Raw genomic sequence first — 18,780 nt, forward strand, 5'->3', positions numbered from 1 at the left:
TATGTCCTGGATTATTTCGGAATTATAGTGCTAAAATATATTTAGATACATCTCGAATGCTAATCTTTTGGTTCTGTATATTTTACATCCTTCCCACGTTGTGTCGTTACGAGGTGACGTTAGTGGGTAGCTAAAGAACGGGAAATATTTAATAACCTGTTTCGCTCTATTGAGTGGAGTCTTCTATAATGTGACTAGTGTGAACGGAAACCGCTGACAATATGGCTGATATGTTTGGAATGTTGCGCACTGTGATGGGACGCCGATGAAGCAGGATGGGTAGAGAATCGTGGTGTCCGAGTTGTGGCTCTGGAGGGCAATAGAGAAGGTATGATGGATGGAGGTGAAAGGGTACGGGGGAGTGCTAAGCAAGATGGGATAGAAGAGGAAACTGCAGAAAGAATTCAGATGGGAACTGTGGGTGTTTAATGAGGGATACAATGTGTAATTTGCGGAAAGAAATGCTGAGAACCATGATAATTGCAAGGAATTTGACTAATAAGGAAATTCCCTCAAGTGTCAACACCAGATCTCGTTCAAATTTTGCGAGGTGATAGAAAATGGATACCCATGAGGTGTGGTTTTTGATTCAGCTGCCAAAGCTCAATACTTTTCGAGATATTTGCGACGGAAAGTAACAGGTAAACTCCTGGGGCCCTATCCTCTAAGGCTACCTCTCGGATAGTTCGTGGTTGGTATTCGGAAAGACGTCATAATTTCGGAATGAGCTATCCACAAAGGTCTATATGAAATTCCCGTCGCGGCAACTCGTCCGAGAGCGGACAATACGAAGAAAGGTCTCGGAAAATGACTTTCCGTTTCTCGGAATCGAAAAGTGATGTGCCAGCTGGTAAGTCTTGGAATATTTTAAACACGAAAGTGGTGCTGTAAAAGCTGGTAAGAAGTCACAAGTAATTTACAATATTATCACGGCATGTGTAATAAAAATGATGGGAAATGGATGATTACGTACGGAGTCAGGAATTAAATAAAGCTGCAGGAAAAGCCAGTTGGCAGTTGTTTCAATGATGTAAATTTAGCATTATGGACAGCATAAAAGCGCTTCTGAGTGATGGAAACGGAAAGTTCGATTCCGAAATCTCGGAAACGAGGAGACTTAGTTACTGGATAGGGCTCCTGAATTAATGCAGCCCTCAGCACATCAACACACCATCAGTGCTCATCATCCTAGCAACGGAGTATAAGGGTCTATAGTTGCGACGTGGGTTGCATACATTTGGGTGTTATCCTGTTACTTACCGTCGCTAATAACTCGATAAGTATTTAGCGTTGGCAGCTGAAACAAAACATACACCCTGTGGGTATCAATTTCCTATCACCTTGAAAAATTTGAACGAGACCTGTTAGTGACACTCGAAGAACTTCCCTTGTTAGTGGAGCATTGGATGCAAAAGAACTAGGTTAATGGAAAGATATGAGAAAAATGAAAAGTAATTGTTGGAATGTTCACTGATAAAACAAACACGAAATGGGAATGGAGGCAAGGATAACTACAGACTGGGATGTCAAGGCTATTTGAAAAGTAACAACAGTATGACCTTTTCGCACTAATAATAATCAGTTGCACATACGGTTAACGGTCTTTTTAAAATTGAATGTAGCCTAAGAAGCTATTCTTTTGAATTAAATCAATTATTTTGCGGTCTGGCAGTGATTTTTCTAAGTATTTATTACCTCCTCGTGAGGTTCTCTATTCTTGTACAAGTTTGGCTCGCAGAAGAGATGTATTTTTCATCATTTTTCCCTGATTAGTGTTGTACAATCGGAAATAAAGCCTCTTGTAGTCATTTTTTAAAAATTTTCAATCATTTCTGGGCAATTGGTTGCGATAAATAGTTCATAAAAGTCTGAAAGATTCTTCTTTCAAAGCCTCAGTGACTTCTGAAATTAAATTTTGAAATAAAAATCCTACTTTTCATACCTAGGCTCGCTGCAAAGCAACGGGATCGTGATGTTTTCCGGCTTGATAAAAATCTGGCACGCTCTCCCTTAGATTTCCGTAAAAAATGAAATGATGTAAAGATAAAACCTCGAGACAAAGGATTTAATTTAGAAAGACTATGAAATTTTTTTATCTCTCGATCACCCACAAATATTCAAAGCCGAACAAAAGGCTTTATAAGGCCGAAGAGAGGGATATATTTTAACTCTTAAAAAGCGGGCTGAAATAGATGTGATCGCAGCTTAAAAATCATTTTACACAGAATGACTGGAATGCTATTAAAAGAAAAATTCTCAATCTTTTCCGAAAATATTGGGCAACAGGACAATGAAGTGGTATATCAATGGCTAAGTTCTAACAATACGTATCTCAAAAATAGAAAATTTTCAGGAGAGCCAAAAAAACATTCATTTTTTTCTAAATGTACGCTAAAATTAAAAACAAAAAATTCATGAAACTGAAAAAGAAGTATACATTTGCCAAAAAATAGTTGTTTTTTGCTTGAATTTTATTTGTTAATGTTGTTACACTTAATTTTACATACCTGTGTCAAGTCGGCCAAATTTTGAGATACGTGTTGTTAGAACCTAGCCATCGATATGTATAACTGAAGGAATGGAGACGGGACTAAAAGTTATTCTACGCCGCTCCTTGGGGACTCGTTTTATCAGTGGAGATAGTAATTTTTGATTGAAAAACTTATCGAAACCCCAATAGAATTAGAAAATTTTCATTTTTAAAAGTTCTATGACTTCACAGTCATATTAACTTGGAAGTTGGATCACCAATTTTTGTGTTCTCTGATTGAAATTATTTCTGCGACTCCGAATGAATTTTTCTATCGTAGATTAAAGAATCATTCCATCACTAAATTATAGTTTTGTCCAAACACTCTATCCTCATCTCATCTAGCTATAGATAATGTAGTCTTCCACGATATTTCATTATTTATCCAACGTGCTTCATTACCCTACGGCAGTGGCGTAACTAAGATTATGTTTGGGGGGGAGGGGGTTTATTATTTTTATTATTTTATAGTCAAAACGATGCAAAATGCATTTCCATTTGCCATTTTTTTTAATTTTCCCGGACCCCCAGTTGCCTGGGAAGGGGGTCGCCACTCCAGGCATGGGCGAACCCAGCGGGGGGCAGGAGGGGCAGTTCCCCCCTCCTAGAAGCAAAGGTAAATTTAGTTCAAAACGAAATTTTTGAATGGGTTTTCTTTACATCCAAGGAAAGAGAGATTAGAATAAAACATGTAATTAAAATAAAAACATTTTTTCGGATCAAATAATTTTAAAAATTAATAAAGCGCTCCAATAATTTCCTTGAAATTCTTCTTTCGCTACCTTTTCTGTGTAATAACTTTGAACGACTGTGGCTTGCCCCCCCTTTAGTTTTGATCCTGAGTACGGCCTCCGATCCGATCCAGGCCATCCGATCCCCCCCCCCCCCCAAAAGCATATACCTAGTTACGCCACTGATTTCGCGAATGATTACTATTGGCGATGAAAATTTGTGAGCGAGCCCAGCGGTGTCAACGCCAACTCAGTGTCATTGTTCTTAGCCAACATTTTGGTCTCTCTCACTCTCTCCCCGTGTCCAACCTCCAAAAAACAAACAGCACGGCCGCCGCGTGACCTCTACACCCGCTTTTTCGACCCGCTCCAACGCCTTCGACCTCCGGCCGTCTCCAGCCTCGGCCACGCGAAATTTGCCAATTTCCCTGGCCTTTTCATTGTCGGCTCGGTCGCTCTGGAAAGAATAAAAGGTAGGTATAAGGAGAGAGAGAGAGGGGAGGGGGGTAAGGAGAAGTGGGAGGGGGATGAAGGTGGGAGCGGGGGAGGAGATATAGAATGGCCTTATCGGTAGAGTGGGGGGGAAAGCCTCAGACGAGAGGGAAGGTTGTTGCTGCTTTGCAAGAGTGTTGTGGTGGTGGGGGGTCGCGAAGGAAGGTTCTCAACGGGGGGACGTCTTCCCCTCCTTCCCTTTATTCCTTTAGACAGGCGTGAGACACTCCCGTATACCTACCTACCTCCTGATCTCTCACGGAGTGTGTTGTACACAGGCCCCCTTTAGATCACTCCACTCCACGTCGCCTGCCGCGAACCGCGAGCGCCGCTCCACTTCCCGCCTTTTTCGCTCTGAGATTTCCCGCGCGTGCCTGTTTTTGCCCCATCGGATGTCGGGAGGCTATTCGACGCTTCGATCAGAGAGTACCTAACGCGCCTCAAACTCGCCGGAAAATAATTTTTAGGTTGTTCGCCGAACTGCTTGACTCGGAATCTCCGCTCAATTCCCATCGCTCCTCCCGTGTTCGGAGATTGTGTTCGTGGTGTCTAACGGGTGACGTTCGATTGGGACGTGGTGCATCGAGGACCCGGACGAGGACAACCATGCAGTCGGTGAGTCGTGTTTGTGGATTAGATTCGTGTTTGAAGAATTTTTTTACTCCCTTGGTCTCTGTCGTGGTAAGATGTCTTGGATGAATATCTATTACTTATACCACTTTTTTTTCTTTTTCAAATAAATCGACCAGGATTTCGATTAATAATTATCATCATCAGACGTAAATTATCAGCTGATAATTTATGCTTACTGTTGATGATTATTCATTGAAACCCGGGTCGCTTTATTTAAAAAAAAGATATGGTTTACGTGATAGATAACTGTCAAAGAAACCTTAAAGTGGAATACCACATTGTTAAACATGAGTGAGTGAATTTTGTTCTCTGTTAAGATATATAATCTACGAGGCGTATCATACTGGTCTTTCCGGAGCTACGTTAATCTGGTCTTCCCGGAGCTAAGGTGCTCCTGTCGTTCGCTTACGCTTTCCGATAAGGTTCCGTAATAGACCCCGGTGAATTTATTACGGTTATTATTTATTCCTGGGGTGGAAAGCTTGATCTCTCATTTCCACCCCGCCAAAAGCAACTTGTCTACGCATTCATTTTCGCTGAGGGATACATATTCATGCTACCCCGCAAGTCGCCTAAAAAGGCGTATGGCAGCCGTTTGCATATATAAAGAGCAACTGTGATTCTTTTATTTTCTCATGATATGTTCGGACACTCAAGTTGTCGATATGAATAAATCTTGTGGAGAGTATCAAATAATTTCTTGGAACAATGAAGGAAATAAAGTAATTATTTCCAACCCTACTGAACACTCATAAAAAGCTGAAATTTTCACTTGGAAATATCATTTACATTTTGTGAATATTTACTGGTCCATGCTGACTTGGCTTCATAGACTACTGGAAAAAAAAGTGAGTTTCTCGCAAACCGTGCTATGTTCTGTCATTGAAGACTGATTTGTAAAGAAATCCGGAAAGGTTTTGTACTGATTTTCGTTGGTTAATCGGGGTTCTCTGAGGATTTGATTCATATATTTTTTTTTAATAAGACTGTGGCGTTTTAAGTGCAGAAAGTTTATTTTTCTTATGTTGCCGTTGAGACATTAACGAGAAAGAGTATTGCATACCACAAAGGCGCTGCGGAAAGTAACCGTCCCTAAGCCCCCAAAACAACGACCTCAATCCGCCACCTGTATTTTCGTCTCATCGTATTGTTTATCATCATCGTTTCATTTCGTACTACACTTACACTATACGGTTCGGCGTCGGAATGTACGATCTTAAGGGTCATATTACCCTAATCTCCAGCTCCCCTACCCTAAGCACCCGTGGCCCGCCAAGGGAAGTCTTTCAGATGCTATGGTGAAAGTTAAGGCACTATTTAGACTGTGCACAAAACCAGCCATATATATCTCCCAGGGAGTCTCAGAATGCGTTTCTGTACTGTTTGTGAAACTGAAAGTGTTTGTGGTGATGTGATATTCTGCAGGTTCGGTAATGTGACGGCAGTCATTTTGATCGTGAGTCGTGTTTGTGGATTCGAGCATAGATATTTTTGAAAGGATGGATCCATAACATGATGATGTGATAATCAACTGAAGAAAATATAAGATGTCGTTTTTTGTCCACTGAAGAGAAGTTTGTTGGGACAAGTTGAGGTGTTGTGAAATTCTGTGGTAGTGTGTGCTTGAAGATAATATTCCCTTCAGAATCCATCATTTACGTTTCATTTTAAACCGAGTTTGCACTGAATTGGTAATTCATCGTCCATTTGGACAAAAATGCGGACAGTTAGTGATAATTTTGATTTTATTGAGTGCTGATGGGTTGGGCGGTGACGTGAAATTGTGTGCAGTTGGAAGTTCATATGGTAAAAATTTATATGCTCCGGCTTTTAATTTGTAGGGCTCGCGGATTGTTGGGAATGATGGTGAGAAAACCAGAGTTCGTAAGAGAAATAAATATTTCCCTTTGGTTTAAAATCAAGAATACTTCGGGTATCGGATTTGTGTCGTGGTTAGAGTGCTGGGCTCCTATCCTGTAGATCCAGGATCAAATCTCAATCCATGACGGAAAAATTTCAGAGAAATCCCGATACGACTTGGGCGCTTGAAAGACTCCAGTGAGCACTAGGTCCGTTAGATGGGACGTTAAGGCGTTGTCCTCTTGGTAACTTTCGTTAAGTGCAATCTTATACTGACGTCGGGTTTCTCTCCACCCTTCCTTTCTTTCCCTTCCGTCATTGTTCATATTGCTTCAGTTCTCGGTCACCTCCACCAAATATCGTACAATGCAAAATATCCTGCCTTCACGAATGTCCTTATCGGCAATGTGATATTTTTAATTAAAATGGTACATTGAAGGCAGTCAATCTCTTTCGGCTGGGTAGGAAAACTACATTGCATACATTTATGTGAACAACGTTTTAATCGCTATGGGTGGAATTTATCCCTTCATTTTTAGAGGGTAGGTACGTTTTCATGTTTCCCAGATATATCTATGCGTTTAATTTCATGGAAGCGAGAGGTTTTCTTCTGATTATTTTGTGTCTTAAATTTTTGTCACGCAAATGACGGAACTTTCAAAAATTTCAAAGTTCCACACTGAGGAAGGCGAATCCCGAGGTTGCTCTCTGCGCCTCTTAAAATGACAACGGATGCTTAAGTTGGGACAAATGCAGACGATTTAATCGACGCTCTTATGTTTGTTTCTTCATAACATATGCAGCCGTCAAAGGCTTGGCCGTGGTATACCTGAGGAGATCTTGCTACTAATGGTTCAGGGTGAAATTCGTTTTAATGTTGCTCTTTACCTTAGAAGCCATTCATTTATTTCAGGTGTGGGAACATTAGATTAGGTTCAAGAATTTGTTCAGTGACTTTTTTTTTCGAGAGTACGATAATAGTTACTCCTCTTACTATTCTCCAACAGTTTCTAAATTCGATATGGACTTCGATGCTTTTAGAGTTGGCTGATTGAGATGGCGCGTATTGTCACTGAAATCGATACATTCGAGTGAAATACCAATTTTATAATGTGGCGTGAATATTAGGATTATTTTCATGGAGTGAAAGGTAGACCATTGCTCCGGCGCGGCGAGATCATTCTGAAATAAATGTATTTTTCTTGACCTGCATTGGCTGAGTCAGCCACCCCTTCTTTTTAGGTCGAGAAGGTTAAATGTTCGTGAAAGGAAAATTATGGTACTGATCATGCAACTGAAATTACATTCAAACTACTTCTAATGAAGAATTGATTACTTCTATCGAATTTATGACGAGTTCTTTTGACGCTACGCTTCGACTTCAAATGATACCGATCGCGAATTTTGGCAATCTGATTATGGGTTCCAATCCGGTAAATGTTATTTTCTTCGAGATGTTACATATTTCTTCGATCTTAAAAATTGAAACTATTATAGTTAGTATTATCTGCTGGCAATATTTATTTTATTTACCATACAACCGAAACAGTGCTGGATTGGCCTTTTACAGTTGGGCTTCTTCAACAAATTAACAATTAAACGTGATTTTAAATCTTATAAATCCTTTATTGTTATATTGAGCTTTCATAAATCCATGTTTTTTAGCGTTCTAGTGGAATTTCCATTCAACATTAAGATTTTTCCTTCCCCCACATTGTTATTTTTTATCTGGTCTCTCAATTCATACTTGGCTCCTTTTCAGTAATGCCGAATTCAGGTGATGACGAAGATATTCTACTGCAGGCTCGAATCATTACAAATTTAGATATTTTTGGTGCAGCGTTCAGGAGACCTCATATTCTCACGGAAACCAGCCATAACTAGCTACCAAGGCTTATAATTTACTTAGCATCTTTGAACAAAATCATAAATGTAGCATTGATGATCTCGGCAACATATCCGCTAATGCGAGACTAAAAATGTTGACGAGGTGGAAATTGTCCCTTTGAAGGCATTAATACTTTAGTCAAATGCTGTAAGGATTTCCTTGAACAAGCTCGGCATACCTGTTTGTTTTTCACGACCTGGCATATGTGTTCAACTTTCCTCATTCTTTAGTGGCAGAGTGTTTGTTGAGCGAGACGCGAAGTGAAATTGACTACTTTTACGAAAATCTGAAGGGTTGATGATATTCAGAGCTGATGGGTGAAGTGTAAGTGCAAAATTGACTTGTTTATGAGCCTTAACTTCGATATAAATGTTATGTGTTTCCCACTAGTCAGAGTTGTTCGAAAGTTTTTATTCCTTGTGTCTTGCTTAGCAATCTATATACTTCTTAAGCTGGCAACATAGTATGGAAGTCATTGGTAGGTGTTCTCAAGAATACGCTACGATCATGCCATTATATGCAAAAGTCGTCGTTAGTTAGCAACATTGTTTAGAAGTCTATAAGTATAAGTGATAGATATTCTCATACATACTCGGCGATTTTGTCAAAAGGCGGAGGTTCTCTGTATTTCAAAAGTATGACCGAAGAGGCTTAGGATTACGGTAACTCTTTGCCTGATGTGATGCTTAGTATGAAATAATAACAAAATCTTTTTCTTATGAAAAATGCACAACCGTAAAGATATCAGAAAGACCTCATCGAAAGGAATACGCCTTCAGCGGAAAGGACCTAGTGTAAGAGCGTGGAGAAAAAACGATCGAGAACGTGATATGGATTGCTGCAATGAACAGAGGTAAACATAGAGGAGTGGATTAGTTATTGACTTAGTGAGCGAGGGTAGATAGGTGTTGATTTTAGTGAGATGGGGTGCTAGGGTGTGGTTGGAATGGATCGAGATGAATGAGGGGGTGATTCAATACGCTGTGAGGGTCAAGTTGTTTGGTAAATTAGGAAGAAATCGCAACGAAAAAAGCGAGGTTTTTATCTGACTCTTGAGTGCTTTCTTTCTATCAAATATTTATGAACTTTCATTCGCGACACGACGTGATTATCATCCCAGCCCGTTTGTGCTTAATTTTTGGGTTACTAAATGGGTTTGGGTTTTGTGCTTTATTTGGGTTACTAAAATTCTTTTCAAATATTGCTTTTGAAAACGCTACACGGGTATTGGCGAAGACGGAAGAATATCATCCGCATCTAATACGTGAATCCGTCGAGATAGCGAAAAGGCCAAACAATTTCAATAGGGAGGATAGGTATAGCCTCAGCCGCATATGGAGAGGATTCCTGGCCCAATGTAATGACCAACGGCTATGCCTTCCGCGAAAATTCAAATCGGGTCAACAATAGGTTAACGAAACCTATATAACATCGGGACGAGAACGGTTTCCCTCCCATTCTCTTGAAAATGTCCCCAGTAGGAGGAGTGAAACGTCGAGCAGATAATGTTACCCACGCAGCATTTCCCGAAAGCAACCACCAATCTGTGAAAATCTTCATACAAAAATATTTGAGTCACCGTTTTCAAATTTTTGAAAACCATCTGCAAAAATTATTTATTTGCTCATGTATTATAGTCTGTATACCGTAGGGTGGCACTCGGGCCCGCCATCTACCTGTGTCGGTCCGCGAGCGCCAGGGGGAGGAAAGGACCGACCATAAAACTCTGTGGAATCGACTCAGGTACCCGTCGGGCCTGTGCGCCATCCTACGGTATACAGACTATAGATAGTTCTCGAAATTTTCACGGTGAAAAATTAATCATCTTGACCAGGATCAGAACCCGGGTCCTCCAACATTCGGTTAAGACTTTAGTCAGTTAAGCTACCGAAGCGTCATCCTCGTACGTGGAAATTTGTAGATTATACCGGACAAGATGGTCTGGACTGCTGGGCATAATATGCGACTAGCAGCCCAACTCTTGCGACACTGCGCCACAGCCGGAGAGCAAAGCACGAACTTTGAACACGAAGAGGTGTTCGCTCTCGACTAATTTAAGCATACCGTGGCTAATCCCGGCATACTTAAAATAGTATTAGACAAGTTCATGGCTTGCATTAATGGTCATGAAATTTTATTGGATGGAATTTAGATATACCTTGGTAAAAATGAGTCGCAACTATATGATTTAATATTGTATTTTGGTTTGATTTCATGTGAAATTTTTTCAATCTGTAGATTACCACATATCGATAATGGAAGAGGACTTGATTACCTTATTCAAATGTAATCGTGGAAGGTCGAAATTTTGAGTTGGTTGAATGGGTTTTGTAATGAGTTTTCGAGGTCCAGGCAACAATACCGAGGATTATGCAACGGTAGCTGACAGATTGGAGAATTTACGATGATCATCCTCGCCGTGCGAAAGCTTCACCGCGTTCCGATACAATCGATTCTGCCCCTCCCAGTGATCTCATTAACGTAATCGGTCCACTTTCTCCGGGAAAAACTTCCCTCTCCTGGACGAAGGAGGCTGCATCGCGTTGCTTGCAATTGTGCATCTCCTCACCGAACGCTCAAATGTAGTGGAGGAAAATGTCGGTAGAAATCGATTTTTCGCACAATCGGTTTTTAATCGAAACGAAAAGTTCGACTTTTCAACAAAAATCGAAAGTTGAATAATAGGATTGATTAATTGAAAAAAATCGATGGCTCTTTTTTGGAATAAATACAGTGAGTACAAATAAATGTTTATTATCCATTCGATAAAGACGCAAAATACACGTTTGAGCTGCAGAAAAAAATTCCAAAAAATCTGCTAAACAACATGCTCGAATTTATAGCAGTTACATTTTACGAACGCATGCATATAAAAGTATAGGATTCACCGCTTGCAACCATTCTGCTTCACTAAAAGTTTGAGAAAGATCAACTGATGGAGATGCTTTCTTGATGATCGAGGGCGTAATTTTTCAGTGTTACTGGCCTTAAAGAAAAGTCTTTCATCTGGGGCGGAAAACGTTATCATAGGCTGGTAGTGACGCTATTGATATCAAACGAAATATTCAAGATCGAAGTTGAAAAATCGAGTTTGGATCGTAACTCGATGATCATGGCTCTATTCTCGATCTCCAAGATCCTTGGCTATTAAAACTCGATTTTCGATTTTAATCGAAATCGATTTTTCTATCACTACCCGACGCATCTCAATCGAATGCATCCGTTCTAAGATATTTACAATTTGTGCGGTCGTCAATCAAAGCTATAATGTCGGCTCTGACAGATTTTGACCTTTTAGTCCCATTGTTTTTTTTTACGTGTGCACGATGAATCTGTCTCTTAGAGACAGTCGTTTTTAAGAAAAATATTGTCCTGATGTATACATCTTTATACATGATTAATTTTGAGTTTGCTCCCTTGAAACTTCCTATTTATGTCGGATTTAATTTTTTATTTTTAGGTTGTGATTTTAAGCATCATAAAGAAAGCCACGAAGATTAGCAATGAAAGTAAATTACCCTTTTTCTGATTTTTATAACTAAATAACCTATAGCGTCTGTATCATTTTCATAGGCATGTATAATACGTTTCATTGAAATTATTTTCTGAGAAAGATGGTGATAACAGGCTGGCTATTGTTTCATTAATCTCAACGGGGAAAAATGCTAAAATTATGGATGTACTTTGCAAGGGTTTAAATTATATGTACACTCACAACTTTCTACGTAATGGATAACCGTTGATACTTTTATCCGTGCGTTTATATTAGCAGCTGTCACATATTTTGCCATTTCGGAGGAGGAAATTAAACATGATTAGACTAATTATAGCAAGTTTAGTAAGGACCTATTCTGGTGAAAATATATAAATCGATATGCCACTCAAAAAATATTAGTAAAAACCTCCGTTTTTTGCTCGGAAAAATGTGTCACTTAGCGCTTTCTGCTATTCACCAACTACCCAGAAGAGAGCGCGTGGCGAAATGTAACATTAGAAGGCGCGTGAGGCGTAATCGACACCCCAAAGAAAATATTGTTTTTCTCTTTCCTTGAAATGATATAGTTATGCTGCATTCGTTTCAAATAGGTCCACCGAATTAAATTAATGCTAATAATCATTCTTATTAAATAAAGAACCATGGGGTGATATACACCCCGTGCGTCCTTTCCCGGGTTAATCAGCGAAGCATATAATTTTAGTTCTGACATTATGAAGCTTAGCTCTTATTTCTCCATGTAAAATTGTACAATACGAAAAAATAAGACGCTTTCTTATAGGAATTAGTACTTATTAACCATCGCCAGTGTTGGATAAATAAATAAAATGCATTGAACGTTCGCCTTTAAGGCTATTTTCAGTATTTTAGGCCCTCTCATGAAGGTAAAAGTAATTTACTCTATAGATTAATGGCTCAGAGTCACGGGCGTTTAAACTACCGAGGGATTAACGAGCTTTCCAGTGCCGTTTATACACCTTGGGCCCGTAATAAACGACACTTGCCGCCCTATTGTCCCGCGTAAGCTCTCTCTCTCTCAATGAACCTTGGATAATTCCACCAAGCCATTTTCTGTCGATCGCTCTTCCTTTTTCCCTCACTTGGTTGAGTGACGACCGTCCCACTTTTCAGTAAAAATGAGACGTCCAATTCGAAATTGCATTATTAAGACGTTTTATCGGTAATCGCCTATTAATGCCGCGAACTGGATTACACTCTAACATTTTTTCTGTTATCTCCAAAGCACATATTTATTTTGAATCATTTACAAATTACGAATTATGTTTGGAAAATATTTCTTCACCCAATTCAATCTCCTTCGGCTGCCTTCGAAGATTATATTTTTTTCAATGATAATTAACGTCAATAATACTTCGATAATACTGAAATTTTAGTTTATGAAAGTAATTTAAAAAACATAATTTGCAGAAATGATTCTTATATCCAGATACAAAAACAACTGCAATAAAATATCAGACATTAACCACCTTAGTAAAATATACTTTCATTTAATAAATCCAAATTGATGGTAATTATGATATTTTTCTAGCTTAGTTACAATCAGTTAATAAATTTGTTCTAATTAGCTACATCCAAATTTCTCTTCAAACTTCAATCCAAACTTCTCTTTTTTATTTACGCCCAATGAAATTGTTTTTATATTTTTTATTTTATTATTGTAGAAAAACATTGTAATAATCCTTAGTGGCTTCATGTGTCAATTTTAAGTAACCATTATCATTCATAGCCATGAAAAATATATAAGAAATATATCGAAGAGTGTTAAACAATTTTGTGTATCATTCTCAGATCTATACTCCGAGGTGTTAATCATCATTCAGTAATTTGTGTTTAAAAAATAAATCGGTTTTAGTGAAAGATTGCTTAAGTTTTGACTATGCGCATGTCTATCTCAACTCTTTCTCTAAGCCTTTCATATTCTTCCAAAATCAAATTTAAATCGCACCTCATCCATGCGAAAACCGAGAATTTTATACAATCGCCATGGGTATTTTCATAGAAAGTTGTATGACAGAAAATGAAGCAAAAATACAGCCGTCACCCTGAACTCTTTTGATCTCATTTATATTGAGGCTATCAATGAATGATTATTCAATTTATCAATACTTACGTATATTTATCTCTATCAATCAACTTGTAAATTTTCTTGGAGGATTTAAAGAGGCATAAATATCGATCTTTCAGAAAGGCTTGACGTTCATGATTTATTCATCACCTAAGCCATAAACTGGATATCTAGATCTAGAAATTTTTATATGCGAGAATTTTCAACTCCGTTTCATAATTCTCAGTTTCTGACACCCTTTGGCTACAAAATTATTACTGTGAATCAAAGCCAGGTTTGCTAATTTTTTTGTGCGTAAAAAATCAATATTTAGCAGAAAATTTTCAGCTATTGACGGTTTTCACCTTTTGCTCGGTTTTCCAATCAAATGGAGGTTTCTTTGACCATAACCAATGTATCCTTTGAGAATTAAAATCAATGACTAACTTCTTGTATTGGGTCTTAAATCATTCGATTCTTTGTATTTTCTTAAACGTGCTCATGCGATTGAGAAAATAATTTACATGACCTTTTGTAGGCTTTGTTACAACCACTGAAGCTGACATGATTTTGAGCAATTTTTGTTTTACTTTTCCAATATTTTTAAATTGAAAGGACATTTTATACATCTGGAATTTATTTGTCTTATTTAATTATTGTCCAACACACTGTAATATAGCATACAGGTTGTACAACAGGGATTTTTATAACAATCAGTAACGATGGACAATCGCAAATAACTATGTCGATGGGTAAGTACTAACAACACGTATCTCAAATTCGGCCGGTTTGAGGCGGGTATCTTTAGCAAAGTGTAATAACGATAAAAATAAAATAAAATAAAAAAACAACCGTTTGTTTACAAATGAATGCTTCTTTTTTAGTTTTATGTACTTTTGGTTTTTGATTTCAGGCGGCAAGCAAAGAAAATTAAACGGTTTTTTGCTCACCTGAAAAGTTTCTATTTTTGAGATACGAGTTGTTAGAACTTAGCCATCGATATACCGGTTAGAGAGAATCAGCCCAGGCGGGACACGAACCTGCGACCTTTGGCAAGCGAGGAATTTACCCCGCCGCTACTGAGGCTGGCAACATGATCGCAGAAATACTACGGGAATGGTCAATAGCTAAAACTTCCAAAGGCGGTTGTTTAAGCGATTTATATCCAATACATTCCTTACTATTCAAATGATCAAATTGGGTTTCGTATTGCGACTTGCATCATACACAATTGGTATCAAGAATTTTAAGTGACCCGCGCCCCGTAACCCTAGGCCAAGCGTTCTGCCTCCCCATGCCGTCTTTTACCACCGGGTGATTTCATAGAATAATCGAACGAGAATATCTATGTGCCAGTTTCCCTCTATCAAATACCATGAGACCACAAGGGGAGGTATTTCAACTGAAAAACTCGTACACATTTTTCTCGAGAGTTCCCGAGGCGAAGGTTTGCGGTCATTAGTCACAAGGAGTTAAACATGAGTGTGGGTGCGTTTGTGACGAGAGTGAGTGAAGAATATCAAACGTTTTTCTGAGCGGTCACCTTGGGGGATTTCGACGGCTGAAATAACTGGTTTGGTCTCCATTAAAAAAAGTACTGGTTCGGAAAAAACTGTATCGAATCTAGAGCACAAAATAAAGGATTTCTTCAAAAAACGAAATCAAACAATTCTTCTCGTTATGTAGGTTCGAAGATTTTCGCGGCGTTGATCAGATGATCTCTGCATTCTCTTCGGGTTTTCACCGCGTCCGTTGGGTTTTGGCGACAGCAGTTTCGCTGACATTGCAATCAGCGTCTTCAGGTCGAAGGTGTAGTAACTCTCAGTCACTAATTGTCCGCGCCGAAGGCGCGTTTATTCCGCTGTACCGGTGAGAACAAACTCACCACAACCAGCCAGTTGACAAAATAATTTAATAAATTGGCGCATTTGTATCGTTGTCAGTGTAAATGTTTGTACTGTGAAAACGGAAAGATTAAAAACAATGCCATTTTTTTGAATTATGGAATTTTTCTCTTTTTTTATAGTTTTCTTTTGCAACAAAGACAGCAAAAGAATTTCCATTATTTTATTTTATTCAATTATCTTTTGTCTTTTTTTCATTTTTTTGTCGAATTGAGCATTAGTTTAATTCCATAAAATATTGAATTCCTGTGCAGGTACCTGTAAAAATAAATTAAACCTGCGATTGGAAGGAGGTAAGACATAGAAAAGGCACATAGACGAGTTATTATTATTAAGGCAGTGTAATTTTTTTTTGATAGATGTCTGTAAAGTTTTAATTTAGCCTTGTAGCCTGGACAATTATATTGGGAATGAATGACTAGCAGTTGAGTGAGTAAAAATGATTTTTTCTCGGCTATTGTATTTAAGGATGACAAGTGTGAATTTATTCCTAAGAACCATGAAAGGAGATCTTGGTTATCTGAAGCTGAAGGAGTAGAGGAATTATTTTGGGTAGGCAGGGAGGGAAAGGATTCAGGGTTAGCGGCAGAGGAGAATGATTTTGTAAGGGGGGGAGGGTTGGTAGGATTTTGAAAAACTGCTGCACGTTTTGGAAAATTTCCGCCTAATATAGGCCTCTTCATCCCGCTGCTGCTCCCTCATTGGTCGGTGGTTGTCCATCTCTCATTGCTGGTCTCCCATTGGTTGGTGGTTGGAGAATCCTTTTCCATGCGTTATGCAGGTGGTAGCCTTGGTCCCTGTTAAAATACGCCGGCGTTTTTGCTATCTCAATAGCTTCTCTGATAAGGCGAGGGAAGTATTTATTTTCTTTTGCTATTATTTTGGCGTCTTCAAAGAGTATGTTTGGAGTGAACCTGGACACTTCTTCTCGTTGGTCGAATTGTTCGAAATTGTTGATCGAAAATTATCTTAATCTCTTCAGACCTGAAAGTGTATCTTCAGCAGAAAATTTGCTTTTGCCTAATTCTTCAACAGAAAGAGACCTGAAAAATCTTAATCCGCAAACTGAGTATGTTCAAGCGCAGGATGCATAGAAATTCCTCGTTAGACCCCATTTAGAATACGCTACCAGCTTTGGGACCCTCATGAAAAAGGCTTAATAACGGAAATAGAACGCATGCAACGAAGAGCTGCCAGGTACGTGAAAAGTCGTTACGATAGTCTTTTTAGTGTAACTGACCTCTTATTGTTAGATAAACTCGGATGGGAATCTCTGTCAGACCGTAGATTGAAAAATAGACTAAACCTTTTAGTTAAATTCAAGAGCAGTGTCTTTCTAACAAAGTTGGCCATATCTTACGAACGCCTACATACTACGGAAGATCAAATCATATAAATTAAATGATAGAGATAGACTGTAGAACGGACAGATTCAGAATGTTTTTTTTCTACGATCAATAAGAGATTATAACGGCAGCGTTAGAACTCACAAATAGATTAGATGACTTGTAGTATAGCCCACTAACTTATGTATTCCTTAATGCACGTTTCTGAATTTTATCTTTATTTCTAATAGCATGTGGCAGTATAATTTGTTAGCATGCGTAACGTTTTTTGGACCGTGTGGTGTGTATGTGGGAATCCAATTGCATGCTGCATGTAGGTTATTGATCACCCCCTGCCAAACACCCTTGAGGTGAATTCTGGACTACTAAATACCTCGAATTCCTTGCCTACCGGAGATCGCGATGCATCCTGGGTAGCTCGCTAGCTCAGTGGTAGTGCGATAGCAGGACAAACTCACAGCCTAGCGGGGAGCTTTGTACAAAGTTTCTGTTGTTTAAATATGATGCGTTTTGGACCAGAGCATCGTAAGTAATTTTGTTTCCTACTGGCTTCAGTGATCCAGGGTTAACATTTCGCGACACAATTTTTCTCCATCCAGTATTTCCAACAACGGGAGTTGTGGGAGACGATTTAGGGAAATGGGGTCGGCGATGGGTCAAAACATAAAATTACAACGGCGAGGATGGGAGCAGATGGAAGGTCATCTAGTGATAAGGTCAAGGGCGAAGAAAAAGTCAGATTCGGAGGCAGTTGACAAGAATTATGTGGCTACATTTATTCAGTCGTGAGTTTAAATTCAGTTGACAGAATTTAAAAAAGAAGTTCGTGAAACAGTACGCTGTGTTTGCTCTTGTTTTTCCACGAATTTTTAATTTTTCTTTGTGGTCATTTAAAAAAGTATTAACCTATGGACAAGATGTGTAACATTTCAATCATGCCACTCAAACAGCGGTGAAATCTGTTTTTTTATTATTCTTTTGGTGTAATCTTTGCAACCGTACGCGCGAATACAGTCACTTGTTTAGGCGATGCATTGGTATTCATAACGACGTATAGGGTATCTTACCATCAAAAGGCCACTTTACACGGTGCATTACCTCGTACGTGTTAATGTCTAAACGTAGGAACGCGTGAATAAACTCGGAAATGTACCATGTAACCACCCAACTTTGTTTATGCATTCGTACATTTTCCGTTCCGGTACACCAAAATAGTTCATGCATTCACACATTAACTCGTACGTGTTAATGTATCGTGTAAACAGGTTTAAACAGTAGTTTTAGCATTTGGAAACTGAAAATTGACCTAAGAAACGAATTCCCGTGGATATCTGTTTCAGGAGAAGCAATTCGGGATTATAAATTCACGACCTTGGGCTGTTCGTTGAAAGCTTCAGGAGCCAGGTAACAGGAGTCGGGAAAGACATAGTTTCTCGTGGATGCCAACAGTGGAGGAAGAAAGTTATTTACGTTCGCCCATCCTTCGATATCGCCAGCTGGTGTTATTTGATGGGCGAAGGCCTTATAAAATTGTGGAAGAAGCACTGCAGAGAATAACGCCCTGTCGGATTTAATGCCACGGGCCGGATTCTGCCCACAGGCGGGACAGTGTTGTGCAACACCTTTTCAGTCTGCAGTGAGCATCTGGGGGACTATAAATTTAAGACAAGGAGCCGTTCGGTTTTGGGCAAAAATACTGCAGCTCCGGAAAAATATTTATTGCGATTGGTTGCATCGTTCAATGGACTTTCCTCATCAAAATTGCAATGGCCAATAATTCGGCGGTGTTTGCTTTATTTTTAGTATCATTGACCAAGCATATTTTTGCGGTAAGT

The 18,780-nt window shown here is 39.0% G+C and overlaps 1 protein-coding gene across 1 annotated transcript in view; it reads left to right on the plus strand.

Moving 5' to 3' along the window:
- The first annotated feature begins 3,934 nt into the window (after positions 1-3,934).
- The window catches only part of LOC124162456, a 204,982-nt gene continuing 190,136 nt past the window's right edge, over positions 3,935-18,780 (plus strand). The window contains exon 1 of the mRNA XM_046538996.1: positions 3,935-4,368. Within this exon, the coding sequence (XP_046394952.1) occupies positions 4,360-4,368 (9 nt within the window). The 5' untranslated portion in view covers positions 3,935-4,359. The remainder of the gene's footprint in view (positions 4,369-18,780) is intronic.

Source organism: Ischnura elegans, chromosome 7 (assembly GCF_921293095.1).
Source record: "Ischnura elegans chromosome 7, ioIscEleg1.1, whole genome shotgun sequence".
NCBI classification, from domain to species: Eukaryota; Metazoa; Arthropoda; class Insecta; order Odonata; family Coenagrionidae; genus Ischnura; species Ischnura elegans.